At 38.2% G+C, this 25,259-nt stretch overlaps 1 protein-coding gene across 6 annotated transcripts in view; it reads left to right on the forward strand.

The window, feature by feature from the left end:
- DPF3 (double PHD fingers 3) overlaps positions 1–25,259 on the forward strand; it is a 157,132-nt gene that overhangs the window by 89,028 nt on the left and 42,845 nt on the right. For 4 of the 6 annotated variants that reach the window (XM_042870297.1, XM_042870345.1, XM_042870335.1 and 1 more), the window contains 4 exons: positions 7,450–7,577; positions 10,182–10,277; positions 11,285–11,323; positions 14,888–14,966. In XM_042870297.1, the coding sequence (XP_042726231.1) occupies positions 7,450–7,577; positions 10,182–10,277; positions 11,285–11,323; positions 14,888–14,966 (342 nt within the window). The remainder of the gene's footprint in view (positions 1–7,449; positions 7,578–10,181; positions 10,278–11,284; positions 11,324–14,887; positions 14,967–25,259) is intronic. The other 2 variants (XM_042870305.1, XM_042870326.1) reach the window with 1 other exon arrangement.

Below are 25,259 nucleotides of genomic sequence, written 5' to 3' on the forward strand. Positions count from 1 at the left end.
AGATATTCTTTTATGGTTTGAACCTTGAGGGGTAGTTATTTGATCCAGCATTTAGTCTGATATTGTAATTTGGCAGTCTTTGAAAAGCAGGTACAGTATATTAAATGTGACAATGATTTATATGTTTTCTGAGAAATAAATCTGTAAAGAACTTCTAAGAGACAACCAACAAGAGGGCTGTTTTTTATTTTATTGTGAGACTTTATAGAGGCATTCTAGTCTGCCAAGGAAATACAGCTGCTTGTAAAGTCCACATTTTGATGATGGGTTAAACTAAACAATATTTAACCTTATGTTTGAGGGCCTCTGCTCTTTTTTGCAGTTTTATTTCTCCCTCCTGTTGTGTTGAAGTGCCCTAAGGCATATTTTAGCTAGGGATTGATAGAGTTTTTCCATTGGAACCTGATTTTAAAATTCAAAGCTATCCTCTGATTTTTCTGCAGTTTATGGTCAGGCTGAAGAAAGTGTTTGGTCTCCCTATATCGTATTTTTTTCTGTCTTCTTCCACCTCTTTTCTTTCTGTCCCTGCCCCATTCCCCCAACCTTACCATGTCAGCAGCAGCTTTGAAGTAAGAGGTGCTATGGATTTTTCATTTTCCCAGTGTTCCCTAGGTTGCACCACAGTAATCTCTAAAATTCACAACAAGTGTTAATAAGATTCATTTTGAAGCAGTGTAGAATCTCATGGTTTCAGTATGTTTCACCATGTGGGTACAGAGATGAGCTCTGAGCTCTGCCCCTAAAGAGAATTTTCAGGTAATGGAGGATAGTCCTCCAAACTATTTTTTCCACTCCGAATGACTGATGTATGAGAAAACAGATACTTGTTTTCAAGTAGTCTTGCTTCTAACCCATGTTTATTTTTCTACTTGACCTGATTCTCATTCTCACCCTGGCACTGTTTGTCTTGTGATTGCAACAGCACACGTGAGATTTGAAGGTGGAGTTGGAGGGAGAGTTGAAAAGGGCTAAGGGAGCCACCTTACAATCTCTAGACGAGTATCTGTCTTGGATTAAAAAGAAAGCAAATTTGATGTTTGCAAGTATCGAGGGGCATTTGTTTGGCTTTAGAGACCCATCATGAGACGCTGTGTCAGCAGCAGTCTAGTTTTAGTAAAGGCTGGAGTGGCTGAAGGTTCTGTGGGTCGTGGTTGGAGAGGACTGGAAGTGTAGAGCTAACACTGGAAAGTTTGCTACAGATGGGTGTAGTGATGCTGGGAGAACAGGCTGAGATGGCAATGATTGTGAAACGCCAGGATTAGAGCATAAAGGCACTGGCATTTAGCATTTGCCCCTGGGCTAGCAGGTAATGGTGCAGTGAAAGTAGAGTTTTGGAGATCTGTAGGAGGAATGGAGATCAGTACTGTGCTGTGCTGGCAGAGGCATGCTTAAGGGCAGCGCTTGCAGAGCCCTATCTTTAGTGTATACCTAGTTCTGGTCACTGCTTTCAAAGCATCCATTCCAAGGACAGCAACAAATCACTGTACTGGCCGAGTAAGCAAACAAACATGCTGAGGAAAGTCTGGTAGTGCCCATACAGAAAAGCTGCAAAATCCAGCTATTCAATGTAAGCATTGTCTCCTCATTCTCTCTTAAGGGATTCCGTCCTCCCTGCCCCCACCCTTTGCACTCTAACGCTGTATTTGTGCCTCGGAGATGTGGAGATGAACATATGATGGATGGATGGATGCTGCTAGTCTGGGTTTTTCACCACCATTTCCCCTGGGGCACTCTGTCTGCTGGCAGAGAGCACCATCCCAAAAGATGGTATCTTTTGCAAACTCGACAGCTAACAGACAGCTTCTCTCTCTGCATATTTCCCAAAAGAAGAGCAGGCTTAATCTGGTTTTTATATGGCATATTTCATTATAATCTTTTTGACTTCCCATGCTCCCACTACACCATCATAAATAAAATGCTGGGGGTGGGAACAGCGGAGATGCTGAGGCTTCACACTCTTATGACACTGATAGATTCTCATTTTAAACTGTCATGGGATTTAATTGCTTGCTGAGCCACTGCGCTGCACTATCAAACACATCCTGCCACATCCTCTTAATGAGCTTAGTGGCTGCATTTGCTCAGCAGTAGTTCTGTTTGCTGTGAATTAGGTGGTTTTTTAGACCACCTATGTGATTTTAAAGAGCCAGTGGTTCTTAAGTTAATATCTTTGGATTTATCCATCTTAAACAGCACTTCATGGACTCCTAATATATTGTTTCCTCTGGCACTTTTTATGTTCCAAAAAAACAGCACCAAGAAACAAACACACGAAAAAATCTATGTGCAAAGTCAGTGTTTGTCTAAGAGGGTTTTTGGAAGCCGGATTGCTTTGGTTTGCATAGTAGCTGTCTCTGGCATGATAGATCATGCTGGAACTCACCCAATAAGTATCTCTGTTCCCAATTAGAACTGGAAATGGAGCTGCTTAGGAGTGCACAGAGATGATGGCTTGGGTGGCAGCTGCTACTGTGGAGATGGAAATGATCCATTGTAAAACAAATACATTATGCTGTATAGAAAAAGGAATGATTGTTTTTAATTTATTTTTCAATGAGACACTGAGAAGTTGCTTACCTCTAATGCATCTTAAACCAAATGTAACACGTGTAAGGACAGTCATGTACTGCTATTTTGGTGAATCAAAACTTGAAAAAGCCCACCATTTTGTAGGATTTGTGGAAATGTGATTCTTTTGGACATGGCATCTCCATAGAAAACAGATATTGGAATGGTGCTGGCATGGGTGCTTGCTCAGATTCTACCATTGCAGACTATTGATCTTGATAAATAGAGAGGTTGTTGCACTGGGCTGGTAAGCAAAAATGACCATGTTAATTTAATCACCATGGAAAGGACTCTGCCAAGTTAAGAAACATACATTTTAATTATCGGTAGACATGCATATTTGCGTTGTACTATATGCACATTCAGCTGTGACACCAATAATACCTTGGTTTATTTAAACAGGAAGAAGTTTTAAATGACATTTTTGTTTTCATTGATGAATTTTGTTGATTTACTCTTCTATTTTGCTTAGTTCTGGCTTTCAATGTGTGCTATTCCGTGCATCTCCTACTAAGCAGATGCTATTGTATTTGCAATACTAATCAAAAGGTAACTTAACTACAAACTGTCTTAAAATTGTTATATTAAAAAAGAGTAAGCTTTTAGTTATATGGCTTTTACTAGTAGTTATTACTTGTTATAAAGATTATGTTCTATGAAATTGCTATGTCTGAAGAAGAGCTTGTGATAAAAACTAGGAGTTACAATAGAAAGAATTTAGAACAATTAGTAAGTAGCAAATGTTATTACCTGTATTTAAACAGGATTTGGATGTGATTCAAGAATTTAAAGAGCCATAAATTCTACATGAACACTGGAGAAATTGATTGAAACAGTAATTAGGTGTAAGCAGTGAAGCACCTGGGAAATGATGATATAGGAGGTTCTGACTGACTTTTTTCCTCCCAAAGGAAAATCATATCTCACCACTCTTAAAATTCTCCACATGATATGTAAAGGATTAGGGGATAAGGAGGTTGACAATTTACTTGGACTTTCTGAAGACCTTTGGTCTTCTTCAAAAATAAACAGTGCATTGTCTCAGATCAAAACTTTTAGAATAAAATATGAAGCAAAGAATTTCACAAAAAAAAAAAAAGAAAAAAGCTAACAGTCGGTACATCAAGGTTTGGTGTTTGTTCCAGTGTTGTGTAATGTAGAAATGAAACACTTGGAGAGAGAGAGAGAGAGATTGAGCGTTTAGATACAAAAATTTGCACATAGCACAAAGTTATCTGGATCAATTGTGGCCAGGGGAGGCATCCTGTGTGAGGGCCTCTTAGTGGGGATCTGAATGTCCTTTGAGAATGGGCAGTGGGATGGACATTTTAATTTGCGTTTGAAGTCTCATCTACTGGAAGTTCTTGTCCCTGTTACAAGATTGCTAATTTTGCCTATCATGGAGCCCTGCACTGTTGAGGCAGTGGGCACTGCCTGGGAGAGAACGCTGTGGACACTGTAAAGAACAGTTCAATGCATTTGTTCAAGTAGAGGATGTAGGTTCATCTGAATGTTAGGTGTGATATTGGTTCATCTTGATGGGATTTTTGAAGAATAAGAGGAAGTTCAGAAAGTTCTGACATGACAGTCACGGAAAAACTCTCATGACGGGGTAATAGAAAAGATTGTGATTGTCTTTGAAAGGAAAGAAGTGGACGTTTTGGACGCTGTGTTGAGGGACTTGATTTAGTGAGAACTATTGGTGATAGGTGGATGGTTGGACTGGATGATCTTGTAGGTCTTTTCCAACCTTGGTGTTTCTGTGATTCTGTGAAGTGGACAGAAATGACAAAAAAGTTTGGCCAGGAACTTCTATTTTCCCTATATTATAGCAAGAACAAAGGGAGAGACAATAAATAAAGTGAAATACTACCTCTTTCAAACCATAGTTCAATTGCTGAATTCACTCTGGTAGGAAGGCATTGAGGACAAAAGTGCATCAAAATTCAGAAAAGGATGGGCTATTCTGTGTATTTCCAAAGGAGCTAGATGTAGATAACTGGAAGTGATACTGCATTTATCCCTCAGGTCAGACCTATTAGATAGTGTTGAACTATTTGTCTAGGTTAACTGAACCATCTTTTAGATTTTTGGACACTTTTATCTCTGAGGATTCAATAAATGTTTTGGAAATATATTTTCCTGACTTCATTACTGTCTCCCTTTAGAGACTAGCCATCTTCCAGGAAAGACTGAATTCATTACAGAAACAGAATTCATTACAAAGATGTCTGTGGACCTTCCTAGGTTCTTAAGCTGTAAACTTTACACTCCAGGTAAGGCAGTCTGCCATTTCCCACTTTCTAGAGCTGCTTAGGAATGAAAATGGCCCATAGAAGCTACTGGCAGAGAAGGAAATAAAAAAAAATTGAATAGCTGTTAGCTCAATGGGTAGGTAGGAAACAACTGTCCTGAGTTTCTTTTCCCAAGATTTCTTCCTTGCCACTTAGTTTTTGGATACTGAATCCCTCCATCAATAAACTGGGTATAAAAATATTACCTTACACTACCTTGTCAATGGGATGTTAAATTTAATAATTGGAAAATGCTCTGAGACTTCTGGATGAAAATCTTCCTGGAGTGATGATGCTGGAAAGTAGCAGAGCCACGCGAAATAAACGTGCTTTTTAAAAACAGTTGCTCTTTTTTGACCTTAAAACCTACTTTTTCCCATGAGTGTTCAATATTTCTGGAACAAACAGGAAGTAGTTTTACTTTCATAAATGTTTTACTTCTCCCCTCTCTTTATTGCTTATTCCCTTTACTAATGCATTTGTTTTCTGGGTTTATCAGAGACGGGCATAGCTTGTCACAGTGAAGACACGTTTGTTACTGCTACCCTTGAGCTTGCTTGAAGCTTCTTGTCTTTCTGAAAATATGATTGTCATTTGGATTTTGCAGTCCTGGAAAGTTCCCAATGCAAAACAAGTGCCCTTCTGCACCTAAGTGCACAACGTTGAAAGCAGCCTAGCCCATGGCCAGAGATGATTGTGGAGGTTCCTTAGTGATTTGAGGTTCAAGTGTTGTGACTTGCACATAAATCAAGTTTGAAGTGCTTTCTTTCTATTGAAATGTTTGGATTTAGCATCCAGAGAGAAGTAGCAGGAGTTTATAGATGGAATTTTGATCTTTGTGATTCTCCATTGACTTGTCTTTTCTCTAGCCCCAATAAGGGAAAAGTTGGAGAAGGCGGCAGAGTAGGGGAGGGTCTGCAGAGCTTCATGCTAAAAACAGAGGCTTGATTAAATAGGCCGCCTTGTGATGAGGAGTCATTTCTATTGATCCCCTCCCATTGTGTGGGCTGTCCTGGGAGTTTCCTCTGAAAATCCCAATGGTTTGAATTTTCTGCATGGTTTGTACTCAGCCTCTCCCTCCATGAATAGAATAGCTTTTGCTGGAATTTTTGCTGGATTTTCTGTGGTTATTGGCTGAACAGTGTTCTCTCACTTCAGAAAACTTGAGCAAGCATGTTCTGGAAGCACTGATGAGGGACCCCAAGTAGTTTACTGGCTTAGAGGTTTTCACGTAATGAGCAGACATATTCCTGGGACACAATTGCCCCCAGGAAACAGATTATAATTTACTGTCTCAGGTGGAAGTGTTCATTCATTATTTGGATTGCAGGAGTGATTTGGAGTTTCATAAACACATAAATTTATGTCCTACAGAGTTTACAACTCATGGTGATAGAAAAGCAGGCCAGCCTCAAGCAGATCGGGAAACATAATACAGTCCTATAAGATGAAAAGTAAACAGAACTGTGAAATCGGGACACCAGATGCTGTTTTGTAAGCATCAATTCTATACATTATTGCTTGGTAAATATAGTGGCTAAGAGGAAGGAATTAATTTTAGAAGGGAGAGAGCACTTGAAAAATCCATGCTTTGACACTGTCAGGTAAAGAGACATTCAGGATGTCTTCCTGCCATAGGATTGCTCTGATTGAACACCTACACAAGTAGGGTAGAGGCCAAGATCTGCAAGGAAAATGTAACTCTTTCCTGGGTGTATTTTAACATCTTGCTAAAATTAATATGCTATATTTGCCTGTCTGCTGCACTGTCTCATAATCTAGTTACAGAATTTTGAAGGGGATTTATGCTCTGTACCTTCACTTGCATGGCAAGTTGCATCAAGCTTCCTCATGAACCCTCTTTATCATTTGAAGTCCCATGCCTCAGGCGTGCCCCTGAGCCACCCGTCAGTTCTTAATGCCGTGGCTGAGGTTCATCCAGCTCCATGAACTAGATTCCGTGCTTGTAACTGTTTGCTGGTGGTTCTTCTTTGTACAGTCCCATTTAGAACAAACTGAAGATTTTATCTAGTAAAAAATGGGAGTCAATATTCAATGAAAATTCAAGGCAAAAATTCCTTTTGGTTGTTCTGTTTGTTTTTGAATTGGCCCCACATATTCCACTTCCCCGTGTGGGGAACGAGCCCTTCTGTAAGAAAATGCTGCTTGTAGCTGTTCCGTATCAACTCTGCCAGAAGCTAAATTGCACGGAACTACTTCTTCACTTCAAAAGATCAGATCTTCATATTTGTTATTTCAGTGTCTTGGAAAGACTTGGTTTTGTTCTTCAATTGAAACACAGGAAGTTTACATTAGGAAAGAGAATTTTTTTCCCTCCTTTTATTTCCTCTTGATGTATTATGTCTGGCCCTCTTGTCCTGTAAGCAAATGCAGCTCTTCAAAAAAAATATCAGATTTTCAGCAAGATAGAAACAAATCCTTTAAGGGAATCCTTAGAGATCTGGAGAACTCTCCTTCAAGATAGAAGCAAGCTGGAGGGTTTGTTAGTCTTCTTCTTGTTGGCTCTGTCCTTCTACTTGTGAGCTGCCTGGGGAGATACATGAAGTTGGTCTTTTTTGTTTTTCAGAAGTTGATCTGCCTCTGAAAAAAGATGGCTTCACATCAGAAAGTACAACACTGGAAGCCTTGCTGCGTGGAGAGGGAATAGAGAAAAAGATGGACACTAAAGAGGAAGACCCTATACAAGAAATCCAGGTAAAGGAGATACTTCTGCATTGACAGCAGTGCTGATTTTTATGATTTGTCTCTAAGCATAGCAGATTTTGTCCTATTGCAGAATAGTTCATCTGTTGATAGTTGTGTCGTTCTACTGTCAAAATGTTATAAAACCATTGTGCTACACTGTGATGCTCAAAATGAACTGAGGATCTCTCTTCTTCTGTCACAGACATCTCAGTCACTTGGCTGTGTTCTGCTCAGCTTATGTGTTGCAATTTACAACAGTAGGAGACAATTGCATAAAGAATGAACAAGTGGAGATGGGTCCCAACTGTAAATCAAATTTTAGTGTCTCAGATTTAGAATGAGTTTGAACATTGGTTTGAAGTTGTACTTCCAGCAGTTGACTCTTTAAAAAACAAAACAAAACAAAACCCCAAAAAACAAATAATTAAATACATTCTAATGTTAATTATCTCAGTTATTATTAGCAATGAAAAACATTGCCTCTTTACATGCATTATGATTGGAAACTTATAGGAGTGTTTGTCAAGATTCCATTTCATCCTTTAACAATATAAAAAAGTAGAAACACATTTGTTGGTCTGTCACAGAAGGAAACGTAAAGGGTTTGTAAGGGTCTCTTCCTTCACATAGGCATTTTAAATTGCTAGGAAAGCAGGCTTCTCCTATGGGAACAGCAGCAAATATTTGGTGATGGTAAAACACCATTGCATTATGAATCTCTGCTAGTGATGTTTAGGGAGAATCATTAGCAATATGTCTATCTTGATCATTTTGGCTGAGATACAAGATGTTGCATCTATACCTAAAACTAGTAAAAATTAGAGTAGGCAGACCCATGCCAAATAAAATAGAAATGTGCAGGCTTCAAATATATATTATTTAGAGATCAGTCCTACCGATCTATTTGCCAGTGTTCAACTGAACATGTAATGGCAGCAAAATTAGGTCTCCCAGTAGCACAGATAAAGGAACACCATCAAAGAGGAAGCGTCTTATGTACAGCTGGTACATAACAGAGTAGAGGATTTTGTCCTGCCATGAATTAGTATTGAATGTGAGTCTGTATCATTTACTGGAGAAGACTTAGAATAACCTTTTAACCATGTGTCAGAAAGGCTAAACCCTTTCTGCTGGGAATTCAAGTGATTATCCTGGCAGTGTCATCAAATTTGCACATGGTTACTTACTCTCCATGTCTTAAATTGATACTGGAATTTGAAATGAAGAAAGTGGTTTGTAGCATTCCTCTTAACTTCACTTGTGTAGTGTTATTAGTATAAGCTAGCTCCTTCTTGCCCCATATACAATATAGTGTCAGCCTTCTCTTTTTTTGTTTTTGAGATAATTTGAGACATGAAGCGCAGTGAAAATATAGATTCATATCAGTAAGTTTGCATATTTTCTTACATAGCACTAGCCTTTTCACGCACAACATTTTCCAAGTGCTGTAGTTAACTAAGACCAAGTTATATGTAATTGCGTGAATTTTAAAGAAATATTTTATATATATAGAACTGGAACTTGTTCAGCTTTTCCACCTTCTAATGTTTAGCAGTCAAGTACTATGGGAAGTTAGATTTCATGATGGTCTAATCTTATTAATAGCTTCCTGAGATTTAGAAGTAAAAGAAGAAACCAGATGAAGAGTTGCTCCTCTACTGTGTTCAAAGAACTATTTGTCATTTACAAAAAGGCACTGTCCTATAACAGTCTTAAAAATCTAGCTGATAAAATAAGTATAAAGTTGTACAGCCGGACTTCCAAGCACAGGCTTTTTCTTTAAGTTTCTCTTATAGTCTTTCCCCCAAATTCACAATTCAGTGCTTGAGATGTGTAGGAAGAAAACAAATCCACTGTGATTTGCTTCTACGCTCTCTCTATGTTGGCTCTCAAACAGCTGTTAACTAGAAATTATGTGGAAGTGACAAAAATAGTAAAAGGTTAAAGAAAAGCTGTCCCATCAGTTTAAAGTCATGTATTTGAATCTGGAAACATTGTAGTTTAGGTGAATGATGTCATAGTACCCACATAATGAATGGCAAGAATACCTCCAGCTCCTATCTTTATTTGCAACAGGGATGCCAGAGATTGAGGGGGATCCCAGCAGCTTTCCACATTAGTGTTGTGATGGTTTATCTTGCCATCATCTGTGCTGTGTCCAGTTTGTACATGTTTTGTCCTGGATTTCATTCTGTTGAGGTTATGTTTCAAAAGGTCAAGTTGAAATTCCCTGACACTGTTATGTGAGATGATGAATTGTTATTGTAGTTTTCATTATTATTCCTATTAAATAATTAATTGAAGTAACTATTGTTCTCATCAGCTTCAATGAGGCCTGCACTTCTCCAGTATTCACATGCTGCAAAACCCTTCTTTTCCTTCCTTGACTGATACCAATAGCGTTTTTTAATAAGAACTCCTTGAAGAACTAAGGGTGAAAGGGAAAGCAGATTTTGCTTTAGCAGGAAGAAATACAGATTCTGGAATCTTATTTAGCATTATATCATTAATCAAGTGTAATTTAATAACCTGCAGTCTCTATGGTAAAGAGCAGTAGTTGTTTGTATGTGCCATCTTTTCTTCTAACCGTTCCTATTTATTGTTCAACCACAGAGGGTTTTAGAAAACGATGAAAACGCAGATGAAGTGAATGAAGAAGAGGATTTGGAAGAAGATATTCCAAAACGAAAGAACAGGCCAAGAGGACGGGTAGGTGCAATCAAACAGAAAGGAAGGAAGCAAGCTTCTGCTTTCTGGTGTATGTTTTTAACATGTGTTGTATATGCAAAGTGTATATCCATGTAGGTAATTTTCAGTGATACAGTCAGATTTTTTTTTACTTTACTTTTTGCAAATTATAATGTGAAGAGACTACACTAAGAGTAAAAACTTGGGATGAATTATTTATAGTAACATATTTATAATTTTTACATATAGTTATTATGTTGACATCCTGCTATTACAATGCTCTTATTCTAAAACAGCATTTACTAATGAAAAAAAATATTGATACATTCAATTGTGACACCAAAAAAACCCCAACCTATTAATAAAAGTAACTTGAACTACATTCATATGTTTTGAAGCTTTCTCCAAGGTAGTGCTTTGTGGTTGACATTTTGGCCCTCTTGAACCCTTTGGCAAATCTTCCATTTGCTTAAAATGGGCAATATTATCCTTAAGGGAGTCTGCGTCCCTTCTCTTACCTAAGACATCTTTTCACAATTTCAGCAGGGCGCCAGTTAAGTAATAAAGCTAATGTTTTAAAACTTGGAATCAGCATTTTTAATTGTGGCCCCTGAAGCTAGGCATCTGAATGAAATGAACATAATTCTCAGAAGTTTCAAGCATTTTCATCTCTCCTTGGTTCCAGTAGATGCTGCAGGGGCACAGGAGCTCTAGAAGTACCTTTTGATGTGTTTGCAGAAGTCAAGCAAGAAGGGCCACATTTTAGACCAAATAAGCAGGATATAATAGCTTTTGAGTAAGAGAGGGACATGAAACCACACTGAATACTTACAATGTGCTTATGCATCAAACCCTCTCTTTTGGTTTCTTCTGTTGTTGTATTGTTTCAGTTTTCTGCTCCTCTTTATTTTGGAGCTTAAATTCTTTAATATAAGATCAAAGCACTTTATTAACTGGATAAGTATATATTTCACCTTCCTTATTCTCAAAATCACCTGAACCAGTTTCTTTCTTTCTTTCTTTCTTAGCCAAAGACCCCCACCTGGAAAAAAATTTTCCAGAAAAATGTAAGTTTCAGAAAATTTGTATGAACCAGTAACCAAAATGAGGAGTTAGAATCGATAACGCACACAAGCTTGACTGTAGCTATCAACAAGCATTCGAGGCTAACAAGTATTTTCTAATAAGCTGCTCTCACATACATTGTGCATGCGGATTAGGGTAAGTGAAGGGGAGCAAACAGCTATAAAAGCCTACTCAAGAGAAGGGAGTTAACTGTATGCATATATTTCAGGCCTACACAAACACAGTCCTGAAGTTATTATGTGCAAAGTTCTACTCCCCTGTTCAGGAAACTGATTGAGAATATCTGTTACTTTCTTTCTCCTGCATTAGAGGAGGGAGTTGGAGAGTAAGTGTCCTATTCATTTTAAAGCATACGTGTACAACTTATCTCTGCCCTGGAACTGGCCCCCTATTAAGAACAAGAACAGCAGAATCTCCTGTCTTTTCTGTTGCTAACTCCTGCTCTGCTAGTGCCCTGGCTTCACTTGGTGCAAAAAAAGAGAAGTTTGAAGAGTGCCAAATATTTTGAGCAATTTTTGTTTTTATTTGATGGCATCAATAGCCAAAGTAAAATGTGGTATGAATTACGATTTCAAAATTAGGACCAGATTCCTAGCTGTTGAAAACTGGTAAGCCTGAACTGAAGCCTGAATTACATCTGTTCACGACTATTCTGTTACTTTTCAAGCAACCCTTTTCAAATGTTAGCCTGACCCAGTGTAGGGAATCGGCACTGAGGATTTGAAATTAGGGGATATGAAACTTGGGCAGCACTTTGTTTCTGGGAAGGAGGCGGTCAGGGTATTTTTAGAGAATAGAAGAAGGGAGGGATGTCTGTAGGAAACTAGATCCTGCAGAGTGTGGCCTTTGGGAATTCAGAGAAGGAGTGAGGGCTGGCAGCATTGATAAAGGGTTAATGCGGCAGATCTACTGCTTTGGACATTCCATTGGCCCTTCCTTTTCCTACAGCATGATTTTATTTTTAATCCTTTATTCCTCCATCTGTCCCTCTGGCTACCTTCTCTGGCTGCTTGAGGACTGCTTCAAGGCTGCTCTGCCATGGCTCCCAGGCCTCACATGTCTCATTGCTTGTGCTCTATCCTGTCAGAAAGATGAAGGCAATCATGGGTGACTGAATTCAACAGACTAGAGTGCTCACAGCAAGCACGTGGCACTCAGTTGAGAGCTTCTGGTGCAGCTGCTAAGTTTGCTACCCCCTCAAAACTGGTCCTGACATCATAGGACTGTTAGGAAGGACGCTGAAGACTGAAGGAATGGATTTTCAGAAGGAGCTTTTTAGTATCTGTGATAGACAGGAAAAATGTTGTAGGAGCTAGGAAGGACATTTTGCTAGGAGACAGGAGAGGAATGCAACTGCACCTATACAGACTGCAAGCTCCTCAGCTGAATATCCCCTAGAACTTTTTCAAAGACACTGAATGTGTTTAGGAATCAAGCTCCCAGTGAAAATCATTGACTTGAAAAATCTCCCTATGTGTACAGTGCATGAAAAAGTACACCTGATGTGCGGTCATGACATGAATGCTGTACCCTTACATTTCTGTGGAGAACTGTTGGAAGGGGAATGGCTGGCTGCAGGACTAGTGAAACTCGGAGCAACAAATGTTAAATTGTCATCCTATTATGAAAGGTGTCAATGTAAAAATGAAATGTCTTTACTCAACAGACCTATTCTCAGCATGTAGAATCAAAACTACTGACTAATAACAACAACAACAGAAAAGGCTTTACAGTTTATTCACAGCCCTGAAAAGCCAATGCAGCATGGTAGGATAGGGAAATTGGATCCTAATCCAGGTACCAAAAGAAATATTTATTAAGAGACAATCAGATGTGTCTGTGAAGGCTCTCTGATGAGCTGAGGGTTGTACAGGAGCTGCCAGAGACCTAAATTCAGCTTGCAGCACATTTTGTAGTAGTGATTGAAGAAAGAAACTTGCCTTGGATTGATTTCGTAGCCCAGAGGGGATTTACAAAGCTGACAGTCAAAGAGAAAAATATTGTAGGCTAGTAAACTGATTTTTAATGTGGTGTGGTCAGTGAAGTAGCTTCCACCAAACAATGTTGTTCGAGTCCTTTTCCAGGGCAAAACTGCCTTTCAGTTCACCCTTACAAATCTCACTTTGCACGTGTGTTGATCTGCACAGAGTTCCTTGCAGAAGGCAGAGCTATACTTGTCATACCTAATAGTACATACCCCATCCAGAGACCTGCGAATCCACGTCTTTCCTTCAGGACTGTGTAAAGAGACCTGAGAAATCCCAAGGAAATAATATGTGACGTTTTTCTAAATCCCTGTTTTGATAGACTGTGGTAAAGCTACTGTAAAACTTCCTTTGTGCTTCTCAAACAGTGCAAGTTCAGTCTCAAATGCATAGAAGGACAATGATTACATGACTGCTTAGGATCTAGGGAACAAATATTCTCAGGATTTCTACATCTTCTCTGGCTTTACTTGATGAAGCTTTCTTGTTTTCACATGCGAAAGCTTGAAGGATTTGAGTCAGCTGGCCTTGTCTAGGATGAGAGACATCAACAATTTAGTAAGAGGAGCAGCAAAAACCATTTTGTTGCTTTTAACCAGGAACAGATTGGCTGACAGTATTTCATAGTTTACAACCTAGCCATCCACCTGCAGATCACTTCTTCACACAAAGATCAAGTCTTAAATTATTGTTATCTGCAGACAGAACATTAACGTTAAACAATTTAAGGCCTTGTCTCAGTTTCCAGTTACACATCAAAACTATTCCCCTTGACCAGATATGAACCATCCCCTTGTTGGCGTCTCAGCTGAGAAGGGTTAGAAAGAAGTGGCTTTGGTGCTGGATTTCATTCTTAACCCTAGAGCTCAGGACAGAACAGTGTGTGCTGTGGAGAAACCGAGGTTTTCAGTTTCCAGGGCTGTCAACTGGCTATGTTTTAGGAACACAGAACTGCAAAGAGACCTTTCTGGGTAATTCCAATTCTTTGCTCTTGCAGGTAGCCATTTACCTAATCTTTTCCACTAGCTGACTCAATTTTATAGTTAGCGACAGTATCTTTGTGCCAGTTAGAAGGCCCTTTCGAAACAGTGTTTTACAGCTAGGAAACCAAACAAAGCAACTCCTCACCACCTCTGAAAATATTAAAGGAGGTAATTTTACCTCTGCTTTATTTGAGGCCTGTTTTCTGGTTAGTTTGAAAGTTATGTTTATCCTTTACCACCAGTTCATCTATTCGTAAATTCATATTCAGTAAGAAAAGTATTTGAACTTTTTAAAAAATGGAAGCATAACGATACTTATCTGAATACGTTCTGACAGAGACCTACTGCTAAGGATGAACAGTTTGGGTTATCTGTGGAGAGGATCTCTGCTGCATTACAAGGTCTATTAACATAGTGCATATCTTAGGAGTGGAAGGGTCAAACCCACCCTTGATAAACCTTTATGGAAGCTGAGGGTTTGTTTAGTTTATGCTGCACGTTTTTTATAGGAGGGTGAGGGGCACCAGGAGAATTGAGGGGCAGGAGAATAATGTTAACATTCCTCTTGTTCTTGCAGGCTCGGGGATCTGGAGGTGGCAGGAGACGAAATGATGCTGCCTCCCAGGATGATCATGACAAACCCTATGTTTGTGACAGTAAGTAGCACCTAGACAGCTGACTCCGCTTCCAGCCTGGTCCTGCCAGCTCGGTGCACTCTGGGTTCATCTTTTCTTTTCCAGCAAAGTATTCTGCTGCTCTCTGACTTGCATGTTTGCCACCAGCTACTGCTGCTGCTCTTAGTGTGTTTTTTTTTTTGCACGAAGGAAATAAAATAAAGTCTTCAGCAAGAATCCACTTCCCTTTGTGCTATAATAAATCATCTCTTCTATTTTCTTTCTCTTTCTCCTTCTCTTTTTCTGACTTCTAGGCTTTTTTCCTTCCCCCTGTGTAAGATTCACCTTCTATTTCTTTCTCTGTTCCTGATAGTTACAAACAAAAGCATAACCCAAAAATCTCTGACAAAGGTATTTCACCCGTGTATCACTTTACATACTTGGTGATTCCCTTCACTCCTTTGGAAATCTCACTGGGCTAAATTTTGAAGGTCTTATTTGCATCCCTTATTTAGAAAAGACTCCAGTGGCATCATCAGGAGTTGAGCCCTCCTAAGAAAGAAACAGAATTAGAATGCTCTGTTTTGATACATATTCCCTTTCAATATAACCATGCTGTTTGATGTCTTTCAATGGGACTGCAGGTGAATTAAGGCATTGCCCAAACTTAAAAAGATAATAGAGTCCTATATATGAAGAAGGAGCCCAATATTTGGTACACAATATATATTTTTTTATTATCTGGGCCTTGGTGCCTTTCTTCTTGTTACATTCTTTTTTGCTTCACTATGTAATTTTGCGAGGGGCACTTGTCTTACCCATGTGCTTTCAAGATTTCTCATCTTAAGGCTTGATAAGAGCGTATGTGCACTAAAAATTTGTACTAGAGTGCCTTCTATCATAACAAGGCAACGGCAGCATAACAAAAATTAATAGAAGTAGGAGAATAACAGGAAGTCTTAACTTTTTTGACCTAAAAGTGATTGATGGTTTTGAGGAAAATTAGAACACCTCTGTCTCCGCAGTTTAACTACCTTGCAGTGATACTGACCTTAAAAGACTGACACTACTATGTCAGTCTCTGAATGTTTTCTGCTTATTTTAAAAACATGAAGAAACATGGGCATGCATTGAAAATGAAAACTATATTGCATATGTTCAAATAATCTTTCATAGTGAGACCAAGTGACTGCATAGTACAGTGATGAACATATTGGGTATATTGCTTCAGCAAGGTGAATATTCTTAGAGCTACTGGGAATGAGTAGAAGGGGAGAGACTTTCACATAAATGAAAGTGTCTGAACTGAAGAAGAGCAGCTCTTTACAGTTTGAAGGGCTGAGAGATTTCTACAGTAGTTAAATAGCTGTTCTTGCTTGTTGGAAGAACTACACTCTATCTCCCAAGGATTATCTAGGAGGCCACTCTGTATCTTGTTGATTTCCACAGCTTTCTTCTGCTGGTGTGCACAGAACTATCTTCACCACTTTTCTGGAAAATCCCTCTAAATCCAAGGACACTTGTCAGTAGAGCAGTTGTTCCAAGCGTAATGTCTCTTTACTGTCTGATCTTGTTCTGCTTTTGGAGAGAACTCACAACATGCGCAGTAGTGATTTGCACTAAGTAGGTAAAAATCTAAGATTCCAAAGCAGGCGGCAGAAATCTGAGCTGAAGTCTCTGTTTTGGTACATCATTGTACTGATGGAATTTTGCCTTGGCTTGCATTTTGAAGCATAAATTTCCTTGGTTTTGGAAGTTTAAACTTTCCTATTTCGTTTGGCTGATGCTTTTCATTTTTAAGAAACGTGTAGTCAGAGGGTGAGTCATAAGGAATTCTAGAATCCAGATTTTATACAGTAACTACTTCATTTTCCACTGTAGATAGCTGAGAATAGGGTTATGTGTTAGCAGAACCCTTACCTGATTGTCCAGCAGAAGAACTGTTGTAATTGCAGTGCCATCATCCTGAAATGAAATACTTTGTTTGCTTACTTTCTGTAGAACTGTTACATATAATTCAATGTGAGTAATTGGCTTGTCAATCTGAGACTTCTTTCCTGCTTGGGTGATCACTGCACCAATAAATGATTTCCTTAATCAATTTTTTTTCTTTGAAATAATCTGCTAAATATGTTTATAGATAAATCTCTGTGTGATTGTGATAGTTTAGATTCAGTTTGCAGTTCTCCATGGAGAGATGTTTTGGATAGATATGTTAGTTTTATCTGGAAATATACCGGCAATAAATAATTAATTTGTTTCCTGTTCAGGAGAACATTATTCCTTCAGTCACATTATTGATATGAGTAATTACCATAATGGGCAGTCATTGCTTTTTCTCTGTATTCTTTAACTTTCCTCCAGGTTGCTTTCTTCTGTCTGTGTTCTGATACTTGAATTTGGAATGTGCTCACCAAGAAGAAGGTATAAGCACATCTAAATCAAATTATTTTTGGTATTTCAATGTATGACCACAAAAATGCACATTTTTGCATACTTGTGTGTTTGTATTTGTAGGAAGTAAGTGTATATCACTAAGTTTCTCCAGGAATGGAAAGATTTTGTGGAACACCTAGTCTGTATCAGTAAAATGATGCAAGAACTGCATCCAGCTAACATTGCCCTTTGTATGTAAGACTGCAGTGTTACTTCTGAAATGGCCTACTGTTGGAAGAAGCGTTCAGCTAGACACAAAAATGAACACATATCTCAGTATTAAAGCTGACTGGAAGTTTGGAACCTCTGTACTGAGGGATCTTTTCAAAGCTCTCAAATTTTTTTTTGTGTCATCTGATGTTCTTAAGAAAAGGTGGAACCTCTGTTTAATTGTTTGCTTGCTTTGTGGAATTAAACTTCAGTTAATTTTACTGAATATTTACTGTATGAGAAGTTCAGAATGAAATATCTGGTCATTCAAAGCTGCTAACATAATCATGACATTCTTTATTTTATTAAAATGGCAAATGGTAAACTAGTTGGCCAGATTTTCACCAGCTGCACTGGACAGTGTTGTGCCTTGACCAGTCTTAAGAAAAAAAGCTTGGATAATAGAAGTGGCAGGAAAACCTGGTGTGAGATGGATATAGGCAGGAAATGGTACCACAGCAGAATGATCAGCTGTTGTATCATAGCAGACCCAAATGTAGCCTGAATACTTGGGTAAAAGACAGAGCAGATGCTTGAATGGACAGTGAAAGGCAGGCTTGAGGAACAAAGCAAGATCTGTGGTGTCAGTCCAGAGATGTTGAAGATACTCTACCACAGCTGTTCGAAATAAACTGGGCACAGGATTTTAAAGGAGGAAGAGCATGAATGAATGTTACATACCTACATATGCAACAAGAATTGATTTCTTGTGGTTGCCAAATGATACACTGGGGAACCATCATTCCGCCAAGTCTTTTAGTCTTAGAAAATCATTTTACTATTTTCATATTGAGTGTTATGTGTTTTCTTTTGGGGAGGGATGCGGAGTATATCTGAAGTTCTACCTTGGAAATTTGTTTTCTGGTTTAAAAGTTGCAGTCAGTTGTAGCACTAATCTTCATGACTCTGGATGTCTACTTCCTTCAGCTATGCTACTTAGTTTGTGCTGAATCTCCAGAAGTTACCAACTTTCCTGCTGCCCATCCTCATTTGCCTGCTTTCATTCTTCTCATTTTCTCCCTTGCCTGCTTTCATTTCATTTCCCTACTGTGGCTTACGGACACACATAATTACTTCCACCTTTGTTTTCTCTCACTCTATCTGTGGAAAATTTCCCTACCCGTCTCTAAAAGATGTTGCTTCTTTCTCTTTTGTTCCTTTTACCTTTATATCCTTGTCTCCTTTTAGTTTTATTTCTGTACATACTATAATTGTAGAGTAACAACTTATGTTTGTATGATAATCTTTATTTATAGTTCCTCTGAGGCTGCGATATGCATTCACATCCATCTCTTGTCCAAAAATGAGAATTGACTGAAACCTTCTTTTGATCTCTGCTGGATCAGTGACTAATGCAACCTTACATGTATCTAGAGACACAGATCCCTACAATCTTTTGTCGAAGCTGGTTCTTTTGTCAAAAACATTTTAGTTTCAGGTTTCTCTAGATACTTAAAGTGAGTTTTCTCTGCGATCTTCTTTCTATGTCTGAAAACAGTTAGTGTGGCTTCTTTCAGCCATTTTTTCTTCAGATCTTTTAATAAGCTTGTTTCTTTTCTCTGAAAGATCTTCAAAGGATCTTATTTAAATAGCAGTGGCCAAAACTAAGTAGAAGGTGTGGTTCTGAGTATGAAGCAGCTCAGAAGAAAGATAAATGACTGATACATTTACATGTCACTTATATTTACCTATAGAACTTGGATTTGTGCCAGTTGCTCTGTTAGATATCTAAGAGAGATACAGAGATGGCTGATCTAGCTTATTTAGTAAGCCCATTTGCAATGCAGGACACTCATCTCCAGTGCTATGCTTTCATGTTTCAGTGGCAGAGTTTTCACCTATGTCCACCGTATGAGCTCATATTTTATAGGCCCGTTGCTATAACTTCTTGTTCCTTTGCTGATCCACCTACTCCTACTGAGTCTGAATATCTGTCATCTTTAGTTTCCTCATTATACTGCCCTCTCCTGTTTACACCATGTTTTACTGATGTTTTACTAGATGTCATATTAATATTTACTAATTATTTTACTGTTTGAAATAATTTTTGATTGATAAAGCTTGTGTGATATATTTTTAATTACTATTCCAAGATTTTCTCCAAGAATCAGTTCTCTGCATGCTTGATTCTTTCACTCTCTATTCCACCCTCCAAATTAATTGTAAAAATAGAGGCAAGCATTGGGCCCCAAATGGACTCTTTCAGGTACTTGAAGATGCAGAAAAGTGCCTTGTGAAGTTTTCAAAAGATTAGGCTCCTAGTTCTCGCTGATTTCTACCGGAGGTAGGCTCTTAAAATGTTTTCTGTAAATATACCACTAAGTGCCTATCTGCTTGTATTGTGCCTGTAGATCATATAAAGCTTGGTCTCTTGGTGAACACTTTGAACTTGATGATGAGCTAATAATAATTAGAACATGTTTTTGTTTATGAAAATGTTTGACTGTACATTCAAATCATTAGAATTTGGAACAGTCCCATTATTTTTTTGCAAGTTCATCAGCTGGCAAGATATTGAAATTCCAAGCTTTAAGGTTATTTTTTTCTTCTCCATATCCTTTCTCTATTAAATGTATCACAGGTTCTGCCAACAAATGCTGGAATTCTGCTGAGTTTCAATGGGAATTAAGGATCTCTCTCTTTAAGGTTCTTTTAAAAAGTTAATTGTTATGTTGTTCTAGCATTACTTGCCAAATGTAATTCTTTGAGGCCTATTCTTTAGGAACTATTTTTGTGTATATGATCACAAAGTGACTCCTCTAGTAATTACTTTAATGACTTCACTCTCCTTCTTTCTTCTTTCCTTGAAGTGGACTTGATTCTACTGTACTCTTTTTAAAGTTAACTCATTGATTCTCTGGAATACCAAAGACTTGCAAGATAAATCATGATGTAGGCTGATTTTATGTTTTCTGATAGTTAATCTGTTGTCTGAATTCTCACTGATACTATGAATGAGTCAAGCACAGCTACTGCTGGTTCTTAGAACAGACCTTCAGTTAAATACCACGATGACAAGCTTATTTGAAAATGCTTTGATTTTAGCATTATGCTTTTACATGCTTCTTATAAATCTCCATCATGACTTCAGCTCCCTTTTAAAGTTTAGCAGTGTAAGCCCTAAATCATCTCTTGGTATTATCCTTTCTAGTGAATCTCTAAGTAGTTAATAAGCAGTAAGATCTAGAATAAGATGGCTATTCAGATGAACCCAACAAGCAACTCTCCCAACATAGCTGCTGTACTTTGCATTCATTGACAAAATTAACGCTAAAAAATCCAACATCAGACAGGAAAGAAGTCTTGAGAGGGACACATGGGAAGAGGGGAATAGAATTGACTGTAACAATTGATTCTGCTCCTACAGTGTATCTGCTTTTTGCTTTGTTTCTGCTAGCAATTTATTTATGAAATGTGGAAGTATATAGTGCTCGATACAGGCATTGTTGACCTGTATGTTTATTGCTTTGGAGCTCAGCATATCTGTGATCTTAATATGGAAGATAGTTTCTGGGACTCGTCCCTGTGAGGACACAGAAACAAAGATTATTTACTACCCTCAGAAAATCCCCTAAATAACTGGTAGAAGAGGTGTGTAGCATGACAGTGCTGATCAAAGAGGTACAAACATAATGCCTTTCCATTGGTGGAGATCAAAATACATTGTGTTAACATTGGAGATCTCTAGATATGCAGAGAGTGGACATAGCTGTTACAGTGAAAATTATATCACCAAACCAGTGCAAAACAGGGAATGGGTTTTGTTTGGAGTGGAGAGAATGGTGGGACAGGAAGCTGGTTTTGAGGAATGGCTATCTGCTAGCAATTGCCTTAAGTTTAGTATTTGACACAACTCAGTTGAGAATAAAGAACAGAAGGCAAAGGAGAAAAGCAAAGACAATGAAGGAGCTAGATTCAGTAAAAAAAAAAAAAAGAAAGAGAAAGAAAAACGAAAAAAACCCGCTCATACTCCCTCAATTTCCTGTTTTCACTAAAAACATGGATTGTTTCCTTCTGTGTCATACTGGTGACAGATTGTGCAAAATGTATGTGGAGAGCTGGCTGGAACATAGCTCACAGCCTGCCAAGGACCAAATGTGTAACAATTTCAAAATGACAGCAACACAGCTATTAAATATTTGATTAGGAAATCTTTTAAGTCATAGATTTTAAACCTTCTTTTAAAGCAGGGGAAGTATTTTAGATTAATTTTACTCATAGAGAAGCATAAACAGATAGAAAATTTGTTTATCCAAGGAGTTACAGGTTGTTACAGGCCAGAACTTAGAACAGAACTCTCTTTTATGAAGTATTCAACGCTTGTGATTAAACTGTCTGCAAATTATGGTTTTTTTCCTTGTAACACAGTTGTGTAATTTCTTCATTTCAGTCTTGGAAGGAACGTAAAGTCCTTCATAGGAGAGTGTTTGGTAACCTAATAAAATCTTCCTCATCAGTGCTGTTTGATCTGCACTGCCATGTTAGTGCTTACTTACTCAGCTTGTTTCTAAGATGGCATTCACATCAGGTTGTAGAAAATACATCCTCTGAATGCAGGAGGAACTGGAGTGGGTTATGTTCTACAAACTCCTGCTGTTTTCATTGGGCTCGGCTACCTAATTAAAGCTGAAGTCAACTTCCCCGTGTTGAGATTCAGGATGAAATCCGCCACATGCAAGGATGATGAGCCTACGCAGCATGGAAAATTAAAGACAAAACAGTCAAAGCCACTGAAAGAAAGGCAAGGCCACCCAGCAATGCTTATGAAAGGCACACTCTCAGTTACTATGTATGAGCTGCGTAGTGTTAGAACATAATCACTAGCATACATTTCTGACTGGGGGAACCAGTTCCCATTATGCTTTTGTCAGCTCAGAGAATGAGAAAGATGTGATGTGAGCATTGGTCTGGGTGGTGGAACTCATGAATTCTAATCCTGGTAATGATGAAAGATCACTGTGTGGGCAAGCCACTCAACCCTCCTTTGGTTCTCTTGTTTTAAAAGTGAAATGAGTGTTTCCCACTCAGGAATGTGGAAAAAGATTAATTAATGTTTGAAAAGCCAGTTTTGTAGTGGGAAGAGTTATTTAAGAGCTAAGTGTTCATTAATGATCACCCTTTTATAGAAACCGCTTCTTAGCGTGGTGATATGGTAGGTTAATAAAATGTGCTCTATCCGAAAAATAAGAGGTAAAGAATTTGCGAAGATTCCAATCTGTTGGAGAAACCATGAGGCTCAGACTTAGCTTTTATTTTAGGTTTCAAACTATCACCGAAGCCAATGACTCCTTTACCTGACTAGTATCATGATAACCTTTTTCCCCTACAGAAGTCTAATCTGTCTGGGGAATAGGAAATCCCTGTAGTTTTGACTCATGTTTTAGACTCTTTCCATGACAGAACATGAATTTGAAAGGAGAAAAAGTCTAGACATCCAGAAAAAAAGGCTGCTGGAAGCTGCAAATCTTTGGTCCTACAAAGGATCTTCTGAAACTGTGTAAACAGAACTCCTTTACCTCAGCGTTAGTTATAAATTCCTCCAAATTCCTTTTTAGCTAGGAACGTCTCAGCTTTCTGCTACACTTGAAAGTTATCTCAAAGAATATTGCCAGTGAGAAAGGCCCAGCTGCAGAATTACTACAGCCTATTATTACAACCTTATATTGATGCTTGCTGATTTTTGCTGTTGGGTTTATATATATATATGTTTTATTATTATTATTTTTTTTGCTTGAGAAGGGAAAATCTGAAAACCCATCTGATTTCCTATACTATCCTATACCATCTTAAGCTCTTGACCGAAATCCCTATAGGATCATGTTGGGAATGGAGATAAGACCACAGCCTTGGGAGTTTCTTCAGGGAATGCAAGTTTCCTTCTGTGCGTTGAGGGAGAAAGCTGTATGAGACCTTTATTAAAGGATGCTTTGCTTTTGCAAGATAACACCTTATCTTGCTAGAATCATTGGGGTTAGAATCATAGCTATGTTTTCATGTAGGCCTAAATGGAATGAAGCTTGGTAGAATTTTTAGAAATATTTAAATATTTTTTATTCAAAATTAAAAAAAAAAAAAAGCCAACATTGAAAATGGGATACTGGACTGGGTTTTAGATATCTGTTTTTACAGCTAGATTAGTAGTAATGCGGGATCAAGCAGAGTAAGAACAAGGTATAACTGGATCGTTTATATCACATAGCTATTGATTCCAGGTGCCTCTCCTTTGTTAGTACAGTACTGATCATCTGTCTGTGCTCTGAGTAGAAGTTAAACAGGGAAGGTTTTGAGCAGTACTAGTAATTCATAGCAAAAATATGATTTTTAACTTCTATCTCAAACACACAAATAAGGTGGTTAGAGCAGGATACTTAGTGAAATGCTTCAATAATCTGCTAGGAATGTTAATCTCTCTCTCCATTCTAATAAATGCTATTACAGTTGCTTAATTAGATGGAGTTATCCTTCTGTAATAATTGAAACAGTGAGAATTTTGTAGCTGTCTTTGGTTTGATGGTGACTTCTGAGTTACACTTTTCCAAATATTCGAAAAGTGGAGGCTAAGTTACACAGAACTGTGGGCTTCTGGTTGTTTTACTCCTTGTCAGTAGCTGTTTCCCTGCTTGTCCTTTATTCTGTAAGCCTTCGGATGAGCAGTAGGTAATTCTGCTCTCCAGAATGGAGTAGAAAAATACTGAGGGACATGGTTTAGTGGGAAATTTTAGTGCTAGGTAGATGGTTGGACTTGGATGTTGTTAGAGGTCTTTTCCAACTTTGGTGATTCAATGATTCTGTGACTGCTACTAGAAGAAGGGAGACCAAACTTGTGTTTTGACGACAGCATGCACTGAATACCAATCTAGTTGTTCAAAAAATTGTTCAAAAAACAGTTAGGTTTACAGCACAGATGAGGGTAGATGCTTAAAAGAATGTATGAACATATGCATCTGGGCATTTTAATCCTTCCCAGTTTCTCTTCTGCAGGAATTTTCATTTCTAAATCAAGGGAATTCAAAGACTTAATACCCCTCTGCTCAGGATGCGTTGCATTTGGAAAAAAACCTCTTTCTGTTGGAATAACTCCATGATCACCATCTTGCAGAATGGAGAAAACTGGAATAAAAGTATCTAATCTTTCAGTTCAGTCATTTTATTCATATCATGGGGTTGTATCACACGTTTATAATAACGCAAAGTATTTTCCCTAAGGAAACAATAATAACAATAAGTTAGAAAAGACAGAGAATTAAATCTGTTATGGTAGGCTTTGATTTACAAATTTCTGTCCTTTGTTCTACACTGTGGAACATCAACTGGCTTTTTGTGAGCAGCAGCAGAAAAGTAAAATAATGGAGGTTTTACTTAGGTGTGAATTATTGCAGTGAGTCTTTTTATGATTTTTTTTCTTGTTTGTTTGCTTCTTTTTAGAGTTTAATGACATTGATGTAATTACTCAGTTGTCTATGGAATGGGAAGTACCTGTATGCATTGCAGGATTCATTTCAGGTATCAAGTTGAGTGACGATTTTAGGACTGGATGGTGACTTCCCTTGGAGATCTTTTGAAGAGGCGTAACATAAAGACAGAGAATTAGAGGTTGAGTTCTGTTTTATCTTCTGGCACACCTTCCTAGCATGCTACATGGGCAGAGTACTGGACACAACACTTATTCCTGAGTGAAATCCTTCAGAC

The sequence above is a fragment of the Lagopus leucura genome, unplaced genomic scaffold, assembly GCF_019238085.1.
Source record: "Lagopus leucura isolate 7727_CA_CO unplaced genomic scaffold, USGS_WTPT01 Super-Scaffold_1, whole genome shotgun sequence".
Classification (NCBI taxonomy): domain Eukaryota; kingdom Metazoa; phylum Chordata; class Aves; order Galliformes; family Phasianidae; genus Lagopus; species Lagopus leucura.